The sequence below is a fragment of the Gymnoscopelus microlampas genome, assembly GCF_963454915.1.
Source record: "Gymnoscopelus microlampas genome assembly, chromosome: 19".
In the NCBI taxonomy this organism is placed as follows: Eukaryota; Metazoa; Chordata; class Actinopteri; order Myctophiformes; family Myctophidae; genus Gymnoscopelus; species Gymnoscopelus microlampas.
In genome coordinates, this window is record NC_139956.1 from 38,897,753 (window position 1) to 38,919,977 (window position 22,225).

At 39.8% G+C, this 22,225-nt stretch overlaps 1 protein-coding gene across 1 annotated transcript in view; it reads left to right on the top strand.

Annotated features, from left to right (window-relative positions):
- The window catches only part of LOC311034515 (C-type mannose receptor 2-like), a gene marked incomplete at its 5' end in the record, with an annotated part of 18,202 nt that extends 1,736 nt beyond the window's left edge, over positions 1-16,466 (top strand). The window contains 10 exons of the mRNA XM_084042394.1: positions 640-751; positions 1,364-1,464; positions 1,557-1,682; positions 1,846-1,957; positions 14,084-14,160; positions 14,247-14,364; positions 15,087-15,187; positions 15,282-15,407; positions 15,569-15,674; positions 15,826-16,466. Of these exons, the coding sequence (XP_083898520.1) occupies positions 640-751; positions 1,364-1,464; positions 1,557-1,682; positions 1,846-1,957; positions 14,084-14,160; positions 14,247-14,364; positions 15,087-15,187; positions 15,282-15,407; positions 15,569-15,674; positions 15,826-15,905 (1,059 nt within the window). The 3' untranslated portion in view covers positions 15,906-16,466. The remainder of the gene's footprint in view (positions 1-639; positions 752-1,363; positions 1,465-1,556; positions 1,683-1,845; positions 1,958-14,083; positions 14,161-14,246; positions 14,365-15,086; positions 15,188-15,281; positions 15,408-15,568; positions 15,675-15,825) is intronic.
- Between the last annotated feature and the right edge of the window lie 5,759 nt (positions 16,467-22,225).

Here is a 22,225-nt window from a genome sequence, read left to right on the forward strand (position 1 = left end):
TTTTTATTTCACAATTATTTTTCTTTGTCTAATGATAGGTTTAAGGTGTGGCCATTGAATAGAACAGTTTGAGAACCCGAAACGAGTTAGTGTTGAAAGTGTCCTAAAAGTACATTTCACATAAAACATTGTATGAGTGTCAGCCGATCTGAATTGGTTCAAATTATAATGAAAATGTAAAACATAATCTACTATAAATGTAGTGCAGAGGTAATCAGATCCAGTCATGAAACTATAAGGTTTATTTTTATGTCCACATCATACTCTGTATTCACCAACTTAAAAACAGAACTCCATACAACTCCATATGCAGAGTTAACAAGGAACTAATGGCGGAGTACGGTTTTCATGGGAAAACGTTTTTTAAAATGCATGCCAAATGTTTTCATGGTTAGAATTACATTTCCTGCTCATCTGCCTTCCCTCTGTGTTCACGTGTATTTCACGTGAAAGTGTGTCCATTTCCACACCCACATAAAGTATATAAGAGCTGCTGTTTCTAATATTCAACACTTCAACACAGGACGAACCACAACACATCATTCTACTGAAGGTTTGACATGACTCCTCGTCTCCTCTGTCCTTGTTGTTACTTCTCTGACTTTCAGAGGTATCTCTAACATGTCTGTTTCTTTCTAGATCATCTTCATCTCCATCGTTATCATCATCATCATCATGACCATGAGGACGCTGAGTGTGTCTCTACTTCTCTGCGCTGTGATGGCCTGGACTACTGCTGCTGCTACTGCAGGTGTGTGTGTGTGTGTGTGTGTGTGTGTGTGTGTGTGTGTGTGTGTGTGTGTGTGTGTGTGTGTGTGCGTGCGTGCGTGCGTGCGTGCGTGCGTGCGCGCGTGCGTGTGTGCGTGCCTGTGCGTGTCTGTGTCTGTGCCTATGAAGGTATTACTGAGTTATAGCTAAAGCAATTTGTTTTAAATTAAGTTATCTTTCCCCAAATTATTACATTCTATAAAATGAACAAATCTGCCCATCCATCCGTCTGGATGTCTATCCTTCGGTCTGTCCATCCTCATCCTTTTTTTCTCCTTAGTAGGATGACCAATCAATCTGAGCTTGCACATGGACATTGACTTTTCCCATACAGTATATACGCTGTTTATTAGCATTTTGAATGGTACAACAACAAGAAAAAAAAAGCTAAATTGATAACAGATGTGTTTCTGTTAACAGTAACTGTTGAAACTGGCTCATTACTACCTTAAAGATTATGTTTGTTTTAGGATTTCCTGATTTTGTTAGTTGTTGTTGTTGTTGTTGTTGTTGTTGTTGTTGTTGTTGTTGTTGTTGTTGTTGTTGTTGTTGTTGCTTTCAAACGGTTGACTTCAAGTGTCTGTTGTATTTTCAGGAGAGCATGCAGTTGTCAAGAGGTGTCCAAGTGACTGGACTGAATGGAATGGACACTGTTACATATTTGAAAAGGCTAAGATGGCTTGGGCTGATGCAGAGGTAAAATATACGAACACATGATTGCATCTTTTACTGTATTTCTATGCATCTATGTTGTTATGTTATTTGAATAATATTCTATTGTTCTCTAGAAAACCTGTGTGTCTCAGGGTGGAAACCTAGCATCCATTCACTACAAAAGAGAACACACATTCTTGCAAGGCCTGATACATTCCAGTGCTCTAACGTGGATCGGTGGCTATGATGTAACAGGCACGGTAAGGAACATTAACCCTTATAAACTGTGTCTGATATAACGTTACCTTATATTACACTGACACATGATACACTACACTCTGTACCTGCATGTCAACATAGTGAGTTGTTAAATGGTAACATATTATATTGTATTGACATTTATTATGTTGTATTGTCATCTAGAATGGTGGTTGGCTGTGGAGTGACGGTAGCCCAATGACCTTCACAGACTGGAGGAAGAAAGAACCAAACAACTATCGAGGAAGCCTACAGAACTGCATGGAAATGGAGCATGGTAAGTCACAACATTTTAACAAATGTTTGTTTTAACAACAAAAAAAGTATAATATTAATAATAATCAATAACAGCTCCTTTAAGTAATAACACAATATGAGACTTAACTCTTTGAATGCCGTTGACTCGATAACGCGCCAATTGCTAGTTTGTCCAGTTGGCTGTCGACGCGTTAGACGCGTTAGACGCGTTAGACGTGTTGGACGCGCGTTTATTGTTTAATCTCTGATCGCGCTGTGCTGCTTATTATTCAATCTTGGTTTCGAGTTCCACTTACTTCACCCACATCTGCATCCGGTTTCATGACCGGGGTTCCGTTTCCGTTTTTGTTTTTTTTTCCCCGGTCATTTTCGTCCAGAATAGGGAAACACACGGTTTTTCACACGGTGTAATAAACAAACGGATACGTTCTCTTCTATAATCTATGGTCTGGGTGACGATCAGTCATCGCCGTCGTGTATCAAATCGTAATTTTGCCGATCGGACAATCTGAGACCACGTCACATCAGGTTTGATGTATTTCACTGTTTGACTGGGTGTGGATGGGGCGAGTGAGACAAGGAGCTGATCAAAGCTGTCATTTGCTGCTCTCTAGTGGCGGATTTGTGCTATGAGTTTACAAAAACACTGTGACCATTTAAATTCATGAAAAATGACAAAATTAAAAAATGTAAAAACAACAAAATCGCTAGCACTGGGGGAGTACTTTATGAAAATACTCTGGCAGTCATGTGGTCTTTATGTTCAACTTTGTCTTTCTCTTTATACAACAGGTTTGCTGTGGGATGATGTCGGCTGCTCTTACAAATTTGCCTCTGTCTGCAAAAAAAGAGCTGAGAGCACTTAATAACGTGGAGATTACGCACAAACGCACGCACGCAAACTTCAACCACATCAAATCATTGTGTTGTGTTTGTGTTTTTAAAAGTCTTTAAAGTGCTTCAATTGGTCAGTCATATGGGTTATCTGTATATAAAGTGATATTGCACTAATTGTACATCCGTTCATCAGATAATTGTTAATTCCCAAAAAGTATGAAGACTGATTTGACCTTTGAGAAAAATAAATAAGTCAAAATATCAATGTGTCTAAAAATGTAGTTACTGCACTCTTGCTTTACACATTGTAACGCTACTGAAGGAATGAAGAGACAAGTGACATTAACAGCAGATGGACAGTGACTCTCAGGTGTTGTGGTGATAATGAGAGGAACATGAATGGAATGGATGGTTTGATTTAAGCAGCACATAACTTGCTTCAATGTCTTTACTTGCATCATAAAAAGAATAAAAAAATCATTTAAATAATTCAGTGTGAGTTATTCAGAGAGAACCTCTGCTTGTATGCTGCTCCGCTGTCATGTCCACCTACAACAACATACAGTATGCTGCTCTTTAACCCATTAAGACCTGAGGCCCAATTTAAAAATGTCTTCTAAATCCTATACAATATTCTGATTTTTTTTGTTATATCAGTTTCTCATTGGTTTTCTAACTTTTTCATGTCATGGATCTGATGTTAATGAATGTGGTCAAAGTGGGTCCTTGAGGTGGTTCCAGTGGGTTCCAGTAGAATGTGTTAATATAGCATTATAACAATCTGTTCAACCACTTTAATGCTATTTTATACTTTGGATATTCAAAAATAAAAAGGGCTTCCATTTAGCAGTGGTGGAAGTACTTAAGTAGCCTACTTAAGTAAAAGTATCAATATCACAATGTAGAAATAAGTCCGGTATTCCAAATTGACTTGAGTAAAAGTGTAAAAGTATTGGCATCAAAATATACTTACAGTACTAAAAGCAAAAGTACTCATTACGCAGAATGTTCCATTTCACAAGTTTTCAAATGTACAAAATGTATACAAATCTTTTGAGAATAGCAGATCTACAAGCTCACAACGTGTCACTTTGCGAAGCGGTGTGAGCTTGTACATCTGCTATTTTCAATAAATAGCCAAAGTATTATATAGGACTGAAGTGGTTAATTTATGTTTTGTAATAATAATCTAAATCTACAAAGTAAATAGTAACTTAAGTTTTCAAATAATTGTAGTGGAGTAAAAGTACAACATTTGCCTCAGAGATGTAGTGGAGTAAGTAAAAGTATTGAAAGCCAGTTGAGTAAAACATACCTCAAAATTGTACTTAAGTACAGTACTTGAGTAAATGTACTTGGTTACTTTCCACCACTGCCATTTAGCCTACAAACAAGTCTTTATGATTCTCTTCTTGAAGCCCACTGCCCCCATGAGTGTGTTTAGCAGGACCACTGTTGCTGAATCAATGAGAAAACAGCAGAGTAACTCATTCTGTATCTACTAACTCAAGTGGATGAAGAAAATAACTGCAGACAGCAGTGTAATTCTGTGTGTATCTGCTGACCTCAAGTGGATAAAGACAAGAACTGCGAACATCAATGTATTTCCCAGAGATACAGTACAGCATGGCAGTATGACAATGTTTGCCAGTGATCAGTGTTGGAAAGTAACTAAAGTAATATGTAACTTAAAGTAATATTATTTTATTCCAGTAACTAGTAAAGTAACTAATTACTTTCATGTTTTGAGTAATAACATTACTTTTACGTTTTTCCAAAAGTAAGTTATTACTTTTTTTCACGAGCCTTGGTGGTAATGTTAGACTAATTGGGATCGAATTGCTTTGCAGGCTGCTGATCCGGTCTAAGTCTACACTCTAGAGCGGATACGGAAACGTTGCGCACTTGTCTGTGTGTGAATTATCAGCTGCGGAAGGGCAGGCCTTAAACCAGATCAAACAGTGTTGCCATGTCTGCTTATTATATGAGTGACTTGTTAACCGATGAAGACGCGCTGTAAGCTTGTAGGTAGCAGTCAAACAGAATGATTGATTTTTTCTTTTCTTGCATTTACTCCTACATTCTGTCAGAAACCCACAATGATATGTGTTGCTATGGGAGCCTTTTTATTTTAGTATTTTATTAGAATAATTAAGAGTAACTCATATAGGCTACTGTGTGAGCTTTTGTGTGTGTGTGTGTGTGTGTGTGTGTGTGTGTGTGTGTGTGTGTGTGTGTGTGTGTGTGTGTGTGTGTGTGTGTGTGTGTGTGTGTGTGTGTGTGTGTGTGTGTGTGTGTGTATGTGTGTGTGTGTGTGTGTGTGTGTGTGTGTGTGTGTGTTTGTGTGTGTGTGTGTGTGCGTGCGTGCGTGCGTGCATGTGTCTTTAAAGCTATTTCAGATTGGTCATATTCATGTCATCCATAGATCCCACTACAGTTAGGGTCAGTGACAACATTCTTATCCTAACTAGCTTAAATGTAATAGCTCCAATCAAATGTGATTAAACCATTATTAAAAATAGATAGATACAAAAAAAAAACACTCCATGACTTTACAAAAAAATTGCCATCGGGAGACAACTTATTCTAAATTACTTAAATGATGTAATGCATGGATGTTTCATTTCCGCAGCATTGTGGCTCTTCAATTACTGATGCATAGAGAGGTATTTTGTCAGATATGTCTACAATAAAAACAAGTCACACCTCTGTTTTAGGGCAGTGTCTCTGTACGTACATATGCTGCACAAACATGTCATCATGGGCACAAACAACAAATCACACCATTCCATACCCATAATCAACACTTGGCCCTGCACTTGCCAATGCTAAGTATGCTCTCTTTAAAGTGGTGTGTGCCATGGTGCAACTCTGAGGCAGTCAATATAGCTTTTCGTATTTGGGCATTTCATTTCAACCAACCCAAATGATGGTCTCTCAAGTGGGTCATAGCCAGCCCATCAGGTGAGACACCAAGCCAAGGTGCACCAGGATGAACCAGCAGTCCAGATCTCCTTGGGTGCATTAAAGGACTATGCAACCCTGAAAAACCTGCACCTATCTCCAGATCCAATAGTGCAGATTAGTGGAGTGGAGCCTGGTTTGAAGCCGGCATAGGCAGCTGTAGGGGTCAAGGGATGATGATGGGCCTGTTAGCTCACCTCTGTATGCTCTGTATAGTGTAGATCTGGTATAACACATAAGTAATCGATAGCAAACTGTATAGGATTTAGAGGACATTTTTAGAATGGGCCTCAGGTCTTAATGGGTTAAAGAGCAGCATACTGTATATTGTGTAACAGTGCAGAGTAGTGAGCCTGTTTATACTGTTGTTTTGCGATGCTGGTTCCCACTTGCTGCTGAAGTAGCACCTGGTTTGGGCTTCACTGCCACATCAACCCGTCCTGGCTTTACTCCCTATTTATTAACACATTCATTGCCAGGTATTAATTAATTCATTCACTGGCAGTGGTGGATGAATAATTTTGAGTCTTTTTGACGATCCACAGAAAAGAACCAACCCAGATGTAAACAAACAATGTCTCTGTGGAAAAACGAGACTCTCTTCTGTCCATCGGGGGGAAAAAAACATTGTAAGCGCGATCGCCAGGGGTCATCACCATGCCAGCTTGAGCCTTGTGTTGGACATTTTCATCGATATTTTATTTTTGCCAAAGACGCACACAGAATGTTTTAGTTGTTTGCAGACTGGTTGCTCTCATTCATTTATTCACAGAATTCACAGATTCATAATTACTTTGTTTCCCATTTCTTTTGTTACTTTGTATTATCATTTCAATGTCTTTTACTTTATCTTCAACTTTGTTTTCACCTAAATCACTTAATTAAACCACAACTGTATCACTGGAGTTAATCACCATTACAATACTGCATGTTTTTCCCATATACTTTTCCATAATTTTCACATAGCAAACCTGTTACACATCATCACTTCCAAACATACATACAGTACCCAATCAGACCTTCATTAACTGTCTTGTCTTTCTCAGGAATATTCACCTTTAACTTAATGCACTTTTAGCATTTTCATTTAAGCAATTATACTTTTCTTCTTCTTACTAATAGCAGATTTAAGTTACTGTACTTGAAATGTTCATTGACCAAATCCTGAGAGTTCAACTTATATAACCATGTCCAAACACAATAAAGTAGCATGTCAAACTTATTACAGAACACACAAAATATACATTCTTAATACTTGTACAAAAACAGGAGCTCTTAATGGGAGTCTGAATTAGGATCAGAAGTTCCTATGTAAACATTGCGCACTCACGTTGCCATTTTGCATTGATTGCTCCAGCCAAACTACTGCGTTCTGCACTGGATTCATTCACAAACAATAACCACATCTTGTAAACACTTTAGAGTTAGGCTCCACCATCAGAACGTGTACTTAATGTTATAATGATCACATTGATACCATTCAGTGAGTTAATGCACCACAACTAACCTGTTTAACAGGAGAAAGACGCACACAGAATGTTTTAGTTGTTTGCATACTGGTTGCTCTCATTGGAATGACGTGAGCTTCCTGTCTGCAGGTATTAGTATCCCATGAGGGAGAAAACCAAGCCCCCAGAGTTGCTGAGAAACATTGACGCCGCCACCCCAGTGGCCAAAGCTGGAACTGCAGGCGGGGAGAAATACATGCGCGAGCAAAACATACTGAGAGATATTTATATATATAGATATAAATATGTAAACATATTATACATACATACATATGCATTTACATATAAATAGGCATCTCGAGTGTATTTAATAAATATCTCGCGTTCAATCCTTGACACACGGGCTGCCGTAGAACGCAAAAATGACACTAGTGCGCATGCTCATAACTCTATGTGTGGTCAAAATCGAACCAATAATTCTACTTCCGGCAGGCTTCCGGGTGCTTCAAAACGCCACTGAGCACATTAATTGAAATGATAGCTGGGGGCGGGGCAATCCGCCCTCTAGTTATATTATACCTCTATGGAGAAAACACTCTGATACTGCCCCCTACTGACCAAGCTGAATACTCATACTGATAAATGTACTGTACACTGACAGCTCCAAAAACGATTTCAAAGCACAAAATAAAATAAATAAATCAACACAAAAGTGTGACACATTATGGGTGGGTCACACATACATACATACATACATACATACATACATATATATATATATATATATATATATATATATATATATATATATATATATATATATATATATATATATATATATATATATATATATATATATATATATATATATATATATATATGTATGTATGTATGTATGTATATATATATATATATATATATATATATATATATATATATATATATATATATATATTTACCAGAAATACATAATGAACTCCTAATGTGCCATAGTGTCTGTCTATGCCAATGTGCTACACATTTTACAATGATTTAACATTTTACAATAAGACAGGCATTCAGTGTGGCATGGTGAAAGTGCATTCCATATTTGGGATTTCAATAATTGGGTCTTATTTAGTCTTAGTTAGTGCTTCCATCGCACGTTAAATGCGCAAAGGACCATTTAGGTGCAGAGGTGAGTGGGTGCGTGTCATATGGTTATTATAGAGATTGCTTGCTTTTCAGAGGACAGTGTTACTTGAGGTCAGGAAGAGATCAAGTTCTACCAGTTCTACCTTACCAAACCAAAACTATTTTTTGCTTCGATAGTTGGTGACATCGAGATGAGAAATCTTCTATCAGGATGAGAACATCTTAGACCTTGCATGGTTGTGATGTTAGGTATGTGGAACAATAGAAAAAGAAAGGTGAGAGTCAAAAACACCTGCTGCATGTACATGATGAGTGATTAGATAATGCATGACAAAGGGCATCATATGACATGACTAGTTTCAAGCAAGGGCTCCTAACTTTGATCAGAGGTGAGCAAACGTCTAAGCTGATGGTGATTGTTGACACCCAGGCTGTGGATCAAGGGTTTCCACGGATTATGATTGTGGAGTGTTATTATAGTTATGTTATTTTTGGACACTATGAAACACTTTCTCTCAACGGTGAAAATATTTTTCACCAATCTTGTCCAGTTCTGCCCTCCTTTGCTTTTGTAGCAAATAGATCCTTCTGAGCAGATTTGTTTTTGATCGTTTCCTGCACCATTATCCACTGTGGTCCCGTTAACTTTAATTATTTAATTGTCTGACCACACCACGTTAATCCATTGTCTTAAAAAAAAAGGTTTATCCAACAAAGGATTGAAAATACATTTAGCTGTTTTCAGGGAATTAAGGTTTTATTAGGCACGGAGAATGAAATGTTTGGAGCGGGAGAGTCGGCCAGCTGGCCAAGCAGGTTCAACTTCCAGATACAAAGATACACAACTACGACTGTAGCTCCGATGCACGCACGCTTGATGAAGTCAACTACCGTGTCGAGCAACACAGATAAAAAGCGACAGAGCGACAAACATGCTGTGTATCTTTGTATCTTTGTATCCATGCTCGTGTGAACGCAGCATACAGTATGTGTGCGTCCATGCATTCGTGTGTTTATGTTTGCAGACAGAAGTTAATCTGATATGGCAGCACTGATCATCCCAAAGGTGTTGACCTGTTATAGTAAATAGAAAGATAAAGCATCACAATGGTTTAAAGACCCCATTAATTCAACTCATATTGAGTTGTTACTTAGAGGTAATTAGTGATGTGTTGAAGTCTTGAAAACAGAAAAAACAGTTCAAATACATATATCAAGATGCAGCGAGAATGCAAATGAGCAGGAAATATCAATGTTCTTCCTTGTGTTTGTAATCATGATGACATTTGACATTTGAAAACCTTCCAAGAGCTTACAGTTGTATGCAAAACCTTGACTTATTATCTTGGTGGTGTTTTCCCATGAAAACCCCACTCTGCCATTAGTTCCTTGTCACCTCTGCATACAGGCAGTGAATGAAGAGTTTGATGTGATAGCGATAAGCATTGGTTACCTTGTATTATATTATCTATTAATGTATAGGATGTAATTTGGCTGGGTCTGGTAATGATTAGATGTAAACTCACAATACATGGGGTTAATAAATTCCTCGGTCCTTCTATGATTGTTGTTGTCTCCGCCAGGCCGAAAGGCATGGCGAGAGAGTATGTTTTACCCCCTGTCCGTCCGTCCGTCCGTCCGTCCGTCCGTCTGTCCGTGTGTCCTGTCCGTCCGTTACCACCTAATCTCCGGCACCGTTGGCCCGGCCGCTGCGAAACTGTGCACACACACTCCCTGGATGCCAAGTCAGAACCTCTGGCCCAAATGTTTCAGATTAGCCTGTTATACGCCACCAGGAGGCCGATTTGTGCAAAACACATTTATTGATACTACTCTTACAGATTTTGTCCAAACATCACACAAATCGGTACACAGTATCTCTATACTCATGTGATCAACACGGATCTATCCCATTTCCCATATTACATCCTGATTACTGAAGATTGGCTTCCAAACTTTGCAGGATTGGTCCATTTTCAACAAAATGCCTCAAATCATGAACGCAGCTTGCGATTTCCATGAAATTTCACCCCCACATTTCTATTAGGCCGAGGAAGAAATGCCACCCTTTTACCATTGGCCTGTTGTAGCGCCACCAGCAGGTCTAATTTTGCAAAACACATTTTTGGAACAAAATGCCTCAAATCATGAATGCAGTGTCCGATTGCAGTGAAAAGCCTGAGAACAAATCGCACCCTTTTCACATTGGCCTATTATAGCGCCACCAGGAGGCCACACCTACCTGACCTGGCGGAGACCTGTGCTCCGAGGAGCGCTTTTTCTAGTTGTTCTATGTTTTGCACCCTGTCCCGTCCGTCCATGTGGACAGCTAATCTCCGGCACTGTTGGCTTGATCGCAGCGAAACTGTGCACACACACTCCCTGGGTGCCAATTCAGAACCTCTCCCCCAAATTTTTCACATGGGCCTGTTATATACAAAACACATTTTTTGACAGTACTCCTACAGATTTATCCAAACATCACGCAAATCGGTATACATTATCTCTATAGTCATTAAACAAAAAGGGTTTTCTGATTTTTCATAATCCATCCTGATTGGCTAAGAATGGCTTCCAAAGTTTGCAGGAGTGGTCCGTTTTGAACAAAATGTCTCAAATCATGAATGCAGCGTCCAATTGCGGTTAAACCTTGCACTAAGTTGAGGAATAAATGCCACCCTTTCAACATTGCCTTATTATAGTGCCACCAGGAGGCAGATTTTTGCAAAAAAAGATAGGTATATATATTTTACTCCTACAAATCAAATCACGCAAATCGGTACATATTATCTCTTTAGTCAAGTGATCAAGACGGATCCGTCCGATCCATCCGATTTTTTACATTCCAACCTGATTGGCGAATTCCGAACATTGCTGGTCCAAACTAACCTACCTGACCTGGTGGAGACCTGTGCTCTGAGAAGCACTTTTTCTAGTTTGATTTCAAAAGAGTCAATATTGGTATCCCCACAGATTAAAAGTACTCTTTGGTTATTTACATCTCTTCGATCCAGTCCTTAAAAACCTTTATACTAGAATAAACTAATTATTGCATTTTTACTATTTTAACAGATTTCAATTGGTAAACATCGTGACTACTAATTGAAGCCGAGGCCGAATTGGGCCAAATCGCATGGATGAGCCCTGACAGCACATGGTTGGTGCTACAGACTCCAAATTTCGCACACAGATAGCTCAGACCTTTGCCTACGATCTTAGCTAGGCCTCGACCCGACCCTATATGCGGTTTTCCGGAACCAACGCGAAAGGTTCGGAATCTCCATATGCGGAGTCCTGACTACTAATTGAAGCCAATGGACGCCGAATCCAAATTGGCCCGAATCGCATGGATGAGCCCTGAAAGCACATGGTTGGTGCTACAGACTCCAAATTTCGCACACAGATAGCTCAGACCTTTGCCTACGATCTTAGCTAGGCCTCGACCCGACCCGATACACAGTTTTTCGGATCCGGCACGAAAGGTTTGGAATCTCCGTATGCGGAGATGACTGACATCGGGCTGTTCCGGAGCAAGCGCTGACTCATTGTGACATCACTTCATAAAAGGCATCACATACACTAGATGAGTCAACAAAAAATCTCTGAGTGTGGCATAAACTATAGTCTTTCTTCCTCTCACTCCGAGGTGACAGATGAAAGTATATAAGCCGGCTTCTAAGCTAAGTCCAGCACTCTTGACAGACGGTTTTCCGGAACCAACGCGAAAGGTTCGGAATCTCCATATGCGGAGTCCTGACTACTAATTGAAGCCAATGGACGCCGAATCCAAATTGGCCCGAATCGCATGGATGAGCCCTGAAAGCACATGGTTGGTGCTACAGACTCCAAATTTCGCACACAGATAGCTCAGACCTTTGCCTACGATCTTAGCTAGGCCTCGACCCGACCCGATACACAGTTTTTCGGAACTCCTCTGAACAATGACATCCGAGAAATCAACAACATATGCTTGGCTGACTTACCTACAGAAGAGAGAGTCTACCTTTCAGCCGACTCAATTCAGGAGAACGACCACAAGGATTACGTGACTGTGGAATTACTCAATTCACTGACACCCTCTGGAATCCCTGATCATAACCTCAAATTGAAAGTAGGCGCACCAGTCATGCTGCTTAGAAACCTGCAATCAGGTCCTGACCGCACTCTCAAGAATGGCACCAGAATGGTGGTAATGCAAATGATGGACAGAGTCATTGAGTGTGAGATTGCAGTAGGCACAAACAGGGGTGAAACAATCTTCCTACCAAGAATACCTCACTATGACAGAGGTGAGCTTCCCTTCACCTTCATTAGACGACAGTTCCCTATCCGCTTAGCATTCTCTGTTACAATCAATAAGGTACAGGGCCAAGAGAATGAACGAGTTGGCATCTACTCGCCTAAACCTGTGTTCGCTCATGGCCAACTCTACACAGCCTTCTCTAGAGGAAAGAGAGCCAGCGCTGTAAAAGTTTTCATTGTGGATAATGACAAGGGCATTACTGACAACATTGTTTATAGCGAACTCCTTTAGGATAATGGGCATAAATGGACACAGACAGACACAGAGATCTCCATATACGGGCATAAAAGGGACACACCCAGACACATACAGAGATGTCCATATATCACAGACACAGATAGCTCCATATATGGGCATAAATGCACACACAGATGGGCATAAATGGACACAGGCAAACAGATGGCCAAAACGGGTCCTATGACAACAGGTATAATGGGGTTTGATTTAAAGGGTGGAGCATTCATTCCCTATTTACATCGTTCCTGTGTAGGCCGGTCCCCGACTAGACCCTCGGCCACCCGAAGGGCTAGACCCTCGGCCGCCCGAAGGGCGGCCGAGCTTCTAGTTCTACTAAGTTATCAATCACAGTTGTCATGCTTTCTACCACCATATAGTTCAAATTACTATCCACATGCACAGCTACTCCCCCGCCACCCTCACAATATCAGTTTATATAGTTAAATTCACAGCGTTGTCAACGGATGTTATCTATGAAGTTGGATGGGGTTAAACAGGTTTTCACCCTGTTCCATTATGATATTGTGTCATACAATTGTGATATTGTATGTTCAATGTAATTTACAGCACTCATACTTAACAAGAATCTGTCATGGTTCTGTAGTGCAGTAGTTTTCAAACTGTGGACCATGACCCTTAAGTGGGTCACAGAAAGGGGTCAGGTGGGTCGCATTTTTGTCTTTCTTTTTTTAAATACATAAAATAAACTTTTGTATGGATGCATATTCTTTCAGTGAGTACTGTAAGCTGAATGGAAACATTTACATGTTTAAGACCCCCAACTTGATATGTATATGGCAGCGGACCCCCATCTGAAAAGAGTTTGAGTCTGGGGCCTCCTTTAAGAGAGTTATTTTCAAGATTTATCTAAATGTTTTGAAAGGTCTATAAGTGCATGTTGCATCACAAGCTTATAGTAGATTGTCTATTGTCAAATAGTATACAAGGGTTAAAGTGGTTAAACTGATTAGATCCTGACCAATCCAGTCGGTGTGGATTCATGTTCCTCTCATTATCATCACGTTATCATTAAGACCTGATGTCACTGTTAACGTCACCAAAACACCTGATGTCATGACCAGACCCGATGTTGCTATTAATGTCACCACAACACATGTTCTTCCTCGTGTGCCGTGTTAAACACAAGGAAGAACATTTCCTGCTCATCTGCATTCTCTCTGCATCTTGATGAAAGTGTGTCCATTTCCACACCCACCTATAGTGTATATAAGAGAGCTGCTGTTTCTGACATTCAACACTTCAACACAGGACGAACCACAACACATCATTCTACTGAAGGTTTGACATGACTCCTCATCTCCTCTGTCCTTGTTGTTACTTCTCTGACTTTCAGAGGTATCTCTAACATGTCTGTTTCTTTCTAGAAGGAAATCATCTTCATCTCCGTCATTATCATCATCATCATGACCATGAGGATGCTGAGTGTGCCTCTACTTCTCTGCGCTGTGATGGTCTGGACCACTGCTGCTGCTCCTGGTGCAGGTGTGTGTGTGTGTGTGTGTGTGTGTGTGTGTGTGTGTGTGTGTGTGTGTGTGTGTGTGTGTGTGTGTGTGTGTGTGTGTGTGTGTGTGTGTGTGTGTGTGTGTGTGTGTGTGTGTGTGTGTGTGTGTGTTCTATAGCTAAAGCAATTTGCTTTAATTATTACATTCTACTATAAAATGAACAAATCTGCCCATCCATCAGTCTGTATATCCTTCGGTCTGTCCATCCTCATCCTTTTTTTCTCCTTAGTAGGATGACCAATCAATCTGAGCTTGCACATGGGCATTGACTTTTCCCATATTTACGCTGTTTATTAGCGTTTTCACCATAGGGTCTGCAGTCACAATCCCATAGCTTGGATGAAATGCAAAGCCTGCAAGCAATCTATGGGATCTGTAGTTATACAGTCCTATAGCTCGGATGGATGGCAGGTGGAAATACATGTACAGTATGGACTAGTATCTTGGAATGGTACAACAACAAAAAATCATTTAAAAAGTTAAATTGATAACAGATGTGTTTCTGTTTACAGTAACTGTTGAAACTGGCTCATTACTACCTTGCAGATTATTTTGTTGTTTTAGGATTTCCTGATTTTGTTAGTTTAGGTGTTGTTGTTGTTGTTGTTGTTGTTGTTGTTGTTGTTGTTGTTGTTGTTGTTGTTGTTGTTGTTGTTGTTGTTGCTTTCAAAGGGTTGACTTCAATGTCTGTTGTATTTTCAGGAGAGCATGCAGTTGTCAAGAGGTGTGCAAATGACTGGATTGAATGGAATGGACACTGTTACATATTTGAAAAGGCTGTGATGGGTTGGGCTGATGCAGAGGTAGAATATACGAACACATGATTTCATCTTGCACTGTATTTCTATATGCATCTATGTTATTATGTGATTTGAATACAATTCTGTTGTTCTGTAGAAAACCTGTTTGTCTCAGGGTGGAAACCTAGCATCCATTCACTACAAAAGAGAACACACATTCATTCAAGGCCTGATACCTTCCAGTACTCGAGCGTGGATCGGTGGCTATGATGCAACAGGCACGGTAAGGAACATTAACAATTATAAACTGTGTCTGATAAAACGTTACCTTATATTATACTGACATGGTACACTACACACTGTACCTGCATGTCAACATAGTGAGTTGTTAAATGGTAACATATTATAATGTATTGACGTTTATGATGTTGTATTGTCATCTAGAATGGTGGTTGGATGTGGAGTGACGGTAGCCCAATGACCTTCACAGACTGGGCGAAGGGAGAACCCAACCATGGACTACAGAACTGCATGGTTTTGAACGGCAGCAGTAAGTACCTTTAACAAAATGTTTGTTTTAACAACAAAAATGTATAATAATAATAATACAAATTATCACTAACAGCACCTTTACATAATAACGTAATATGAGACTTAATGTGGTCTTTATATTAAACTTTCTCTTTCTCTTTATATAACAGGTCAACACCTGTGGGATGATATCCAATGCCTTTATGAATATCCCTCTGTCTGCAAAAAAACAGCTGAGAGCGCTGAATAACGTGGAGATTACGCACGCACACACGCACGCACGCATGCACACACACGCACGCACGCACGCACGCACGCACGCACGCACGCACGCACGCACGCTTTGTGTGTGTGTGTGTGTGTGTGTGTGTGTGTGTTTGTGTGACTCCTATATCTATGCCCTGCAAAGCCAAAGTGCAGTAACTACACAAAATAATCAAACTAATAAAAAGTATTTAAAGCGCTTCAATTGGTCAGTCAATTGGGTTATCTGTATATAAAGTGATTTTGCACTAATTGTAAAACCGTTCATAAGGTAATTGTTTATCCCCCAAAAGCATGAAGACTGAAAAAAAAGTCTGTCAATGTGTCCAAAAATATAGTTGCTGCACTTTGGCTTTACACATTGTAACGCTACTGAAGGAATGAAGAGACAAGTGACATTAACAGCAGATGGACAGTGACTCTCAGGTGTTGTGGTGATAATGAGAGGAACATGAATGGAATGGATGGTTTGATTTAAGCAGCACATAACTTGCTTCAATGTCTTTACTTGCATCAAAAAAAAAGAATAAAAAAATCATTTAAATAATTCAGTTTGAGTCATTCAGAGAGAACCTCTGCTTTTTATGCTGCTCCTCTGTCATGTCCACCTACAACAATATACAGTATGCTGCTCTTCAACCCATTAAGACCTGAGGCCCATTCTAAAAATGTCTTCTAAATCCTATACAATATTCTGAAAAATGTTGTTATATCAGTGCAGTCCTCATTGGTTTTCAAACCTTTTCATGTCATGGATCTGATGTTAATGAATGTGGTCAAAGTGGGGTCCTTGAGGTGGTTCCAGTGGGCCCCAGTAAAATGTGTTAATATATCATTATAACAATCTGTTCAACCACTTTAACGCTATTTTATACTTTGGATATTCAAAAATAAAAAGGGCTTCCATTTAGCAGTGGTGGAAGAAGTACTCACATGTTTTACTTAAGTAAAAGTATCAATATCACCATGTAGAAATACTCTGTTACAAGTACAAGTCGGGTATTAAGAAGAATGTACTTGAGTAAAAGTATAAAAGTATTGGCATCAAAATATACTTACAGTCCTAAAAGCAAAAGTACTCATTATGTAGAATGTTCCATTACACAAGTTTTCAAATGTGTAAAATGTATACAAATCTTTTGAAAATAGCAGATCTAAAAACTCACAACGTGTCGCTTTGCGAAGTGTTGTGAGCTAATAGATCTGCTGTTTTCAAATAGCCGAAGAATTATATAGGGCTGAAGTGGTTAATGTATGTTCTGTAATAATAATCTAAATCTACAAAGTAACTAGTTTCTAAAGTTTTCAAATAATTGTAGTGGAGTAAGCCTCAGAGATGTAGTGGAGTAAGTAAAACTATTGAAAACTGGAAATACTCCAGTTAAAGTAAAACCTCAGAATAGTAGCCTACTTGAGTAAATATACTTAGTTACTTTCCACCACTGCCATTTAGCCTACAAACACATCTTTATGATTTTCAACTTGAAGCACACTGCCTTCCCTATGATTGTGTTTAGCAGGACCACTGTTGCTGAATAAATGAGAAAACAGCAGAGTAACTCATTTTGTATCTGCTGACTGAAGTGGATGAAGAAAATAACTGCAGACAGCAGTGTGATTCTGTGTGTATCTGCTGACCTCAAGTGGATAAAGACAAGTACTGTGAACATCAATATATTTCCCAGAGATACAGCATGGTAGTATGACAACTTTTGCCAGTGATACAATTAAAAAGGACTGATATCGTTTTTGATGATGTTCTTGTTTGCATATCAAATATTTGCTTCTGGGGGTCCCTTGAACAAAATATTTTGAGATGGGCCAAATACATATAATTGTGGGGGTCCTTGAGACGTTTGAGAACCACTGATCTATAGCAACATACATTTTTCAGAGTTAGGATTTAGAAGACATTTTTAGAATGGGTCTCAGGTCTTAATGGGTTAAAGAGCAGCATACTGTATATTGTTGTAGGTGGGGCGGCAGTGGCTCAGGGGTAGAGTGGCCGGGTAGAGTGAACTGGAAGACCGCAAGGTTCCCAGTTCGATCCCGGGCTGGGGCGCTCACCCTAGAGTTAGTGTCGAAGTGTCCTTGAGCAAGACGCTGAACCCCTAATTGCTCCCGATGAGCAGGTTGGTGCCTTGCATGGTTTCCTCCGCCATTGGTGTATGAATGTGTGTGTGAATGGGTTAATGGCACAATCAATGTAAAGCGCTTCGGATAGAAGCGCTATATAAATGCACCATTTACCATTTATTTACCATTTACATTTTATTTTTCTCAAAGGTCAAATCAGTCTTCATGCTTTTTGGGGATAAACAATTACTGTATGAACGGATGTACAATTAGTGCAATATCACGTTATATACACAGATAACCCATTTGACTAACCAAATAAAGCACTTTAACGTTTTAATTAGCTTGATTATGTTGTGTAGTTACTGCACTTTGGCTTTGCAGGGCATAGGTATTGGGAGTCACACAAACACAAACACACACACACACACACACACACACACACACACACACACACACACACACACACACACACACACACACACACACACACACACACACACACCTGCAGCAGCAGCAGTGGTCCAGACCATCACAGCACAGAGAAGTAGAGACACACTCAGCATCCTCATGGTCATGATGATGATGATGATGATGATGGAGATGAAGATGATTTCCTTCTAGAAAGAAACAGACATGTTAGAGATACCTCTGAAAGTCAGAGAAGTAACAACGAGGACAGAGGAGACGAGGAGTCATGTCAAACCTTCAGTAGAATGATATGTTGTGGTTCGTCCTGTGTTGAAGTGTTACAGAGACAAAGCAGATAGGAAATGCAAAACCTGCACTTATTTCCTTGATAGTGTTTTCCCTTGAAAACCCCACTCTGCCATAGTTCCTTGTCACCTCTGCATATGGAGTTGTATGGAGTTCTGTTTTTAAGTTGGTGAATAAAGAGTATGATGTGGATATAAACATAAACCCTATATATTCCATGACTGGACCTGATTACCTCTGCAATACATTTCTAGTAGATTGCGTTTTACATTTTAATTACAATGTGAACTAATTCAGATTGGCTGACTTGAATGAAAATCCTCGATCTTGTATTTGACACTTACATTGTAATAATCAGAGACATGACACCGGTCTGGTTTCTTTTCGATGGTAATTGGGGAGGCGGCATCCTCTCTAGTCCCCTTTTCCTGTGATGTACCCCAGAGATACATTTTGGGTTACTGTATTGTTTTCAATTAGAATTTCACTTGGGTCATATTATTTGTAACCACACCATAATTTGAACCTGCGAGCGTTCCGGGTTCTCAAGAGGCCACACTACCTCCTGAACCACGGCCACCCCGACTTATGTCACGGCGCACCATGGGAACCACCGCTTTAGACCAAATGTATATATATGTATGTATATATATATATATATATATATATATATATATATATATATATATATATATATATATATATATATATATATATATATATATATATATATATATATATATATATATATATATATAATCTGAGGGTTCCTGATATGAAAAGGTTTGAGAACCACTGATCCATGGTGTAGCAGCATAGCAGCATAGTACACAAAAACAGGTCCTTATAAAATAAATCTCTCTCTCTCTGATTGAGCTATCCCTCACCCATCTTCTGGGGTCCATTTTTAGCAGCATTTTAAACGAAAACAGGTCCATATAAAATAAATCAGTCTCTCTGATGGAGCTATACCTTACCCATCTTCTGGGGTATATCCTTAGTAGAAAATAAAATACATTGTAAAATAAATCTACGTATGTGAGGGCTACACCTCACGCCCATCGTTTGGGGTGCCTACTTAGCTGCGTATAAAACAGCTCCTTATATAATGCAGTACTTTTTTTCCAGAAAAGATGAGGATATCTTTCTGACAATGTCACCTGCTGTGGAAAACACCCTCTCACGCTGTGCCAACATGGCAATGTGAGGGTACAAGCTGTCATGGCCTTTCCACCATTTCAGTGGATCATCATCCATGGGAATGCAGTCCGCTGCCCTGTACAAGTTCACCTCTCTAAAATAAAATAACCTGAATTAACCCTTCCATTGTGTTATAGGGTCATTTTTGACCAGTTTTCAAGTTTAAATAGTTAAAAAGTACCCTTTACATTTCTTTATTGGAACAAGGCTTCATGATATCCTAGTGGCATTTCTTCCTCGGCCTAGTGAGAATGTGCGTGCAAAATGTCATGGAAATTGCATGCTGCGTTCATGATTTGCAACATTTTGTTCAAAACGGGCCACTCCTGCAAACTTTAGATGTCAATCTTAGCCAATCAGGATGGAATATGAAAAATCTAACAGATCCATTTGATCACATGACTATGGAGATCATGTCTTCAGATTTGCGTGAAGACATGATCTTTATTTAATTTAACATTTAACAGCAGTAGCCTATGTTAATTTGTTTCACTCCATCTATTGTTATTATAACTTGTACTGTCCTGTCGCATGCCATTGTTGCTACCAGCAAAAGTATGTTTATAAATGTTTAAAAGTATCTATAGTGCCAATCCAACCCTGTCCTCTTGAGATTCAGGTTAATTCATAGGCTACTGCGTGGTATGACGTGGTATGTCGCTTGCCGGAAAAAAACACAGATTTTCAGCATATACAATACTGTTGTGCAGTGGTTTATAAATTAAGCTAGAGTATAAATTAAGCTACCAGCTAGCTCATGTCGCTTGTAAATCGGCTATTTTTGCTATTTGTGTAGGACATACTGAATTTATAAGTGGTTAGCTCATTTGTAGTTCTTCTGATTTCATACACTGCAAAACACAGTGACATCTCTGTTCAGTCATTCATTCGTGTTTAGTTTGGCTCGTTGTTCAGCAAGGTAATCACTGGGGCCTCAGTTCACTTAGGAAGAAGAAAGAGGACAAACTAAAAAAAAGTGCTCCTCGGAGCACAAGTCTCCGCCAGGTCAGCTAGGTTATTATGGCCTCCTGGTTGCGCTATAATAGGCCAATGTGAAAAGGGTGCCATTTCTTCTTAGGCCTTGCACGGCAATCGGACACTGCATTCATGAGTTGAGGCATTTTGTTCCAAAAATGTGGTTTGCTAAATTAGACCAGCTGGTGGCGCTATAACAGGCCAATGTGAAAAGGGTGGCATTTCTTCCTCGGCTTAGTGGGAATGTGCGTGCAAAATTTCACAGAAATCGCACACTGCGTTCATGATTTGAGGAATTTTATTAAAAACGGACCTATCCTGCAAACTTTAGAAGCCAATGTTAGCCAAGTAGGATAGAATATGAAGTATCGGACACATCCATCTTGATCACATGACTATAGAGAGACTGTGTACCGATTTGCGTGATTTTTGAACAGAATCTGAACGAGTAAAGAGCAAACAATGTGTTTTTCAAATCTCAGCCTCCTGGTGGCGCTCTAAAAGGCATATGTGAAAAATGCACGGCAAAGGCTTTTCCTTGGGGTGTGCATGCAAAGTTGCACGCAGATCGGTGCAGTTATAGCTAAAAACGTGAATCGGCCTGTTATAGCCACCATGAGGCTGATTTGAAAGTTTTCAAATGACAATTCTTCCTGGGCCAAGTGGGAATGTACGTGGAAAATTGCACGGAAAGTGCATGTTGCGTTCATGATTTGAGGCATTTTGTTCAAAATGAACCAATCCTGCTAACTTTGGAAGCCAATCTTAGCCAATCAGGATGGAATATGGAAAATCGGACAGATCCGTGTTGATCACATGGCTATAGAGATACTGTGTACCGATTTGTGTGTTATTTGGAGAAAATCTATAGGAGTAACATTAAAAAATGTGTTTTGCAAAAGTCGGCCTCATGGTGGCGCTATGACTGGCTGATCTGAAAAATGTGGGGCAGAGGTTCTGCTGTGGCATCCAGGGAGTGTGTGTGTGCAGTTTCACAGTGATTGGGCCAACGGTGGCGGAGATTAGCTGGTCGCAGACAGAAGGACGGACGGACGGACACACGGACACACGGACACACGGACGGACGGACGGACGGACGGAGGGTAAAACATACTCTCTCGCCATGCCTATCGGCCTGGCGGAGACAATGATGGAGAGATGAGAGGTGGAATGAGAAGGAAGTAAGCGCCGAGGAGAGAAAGATAGTCATCTGGACCCACTTTAGGACAATTCTCATCCCTCCCTCCCACACTCCAAACCGGAGACCCCACCTCCACCTCCAACAGCCTTTCACCATTATCTTCTTTGAGGTGCCGTCCTATTCACGGCAAGTGAAAT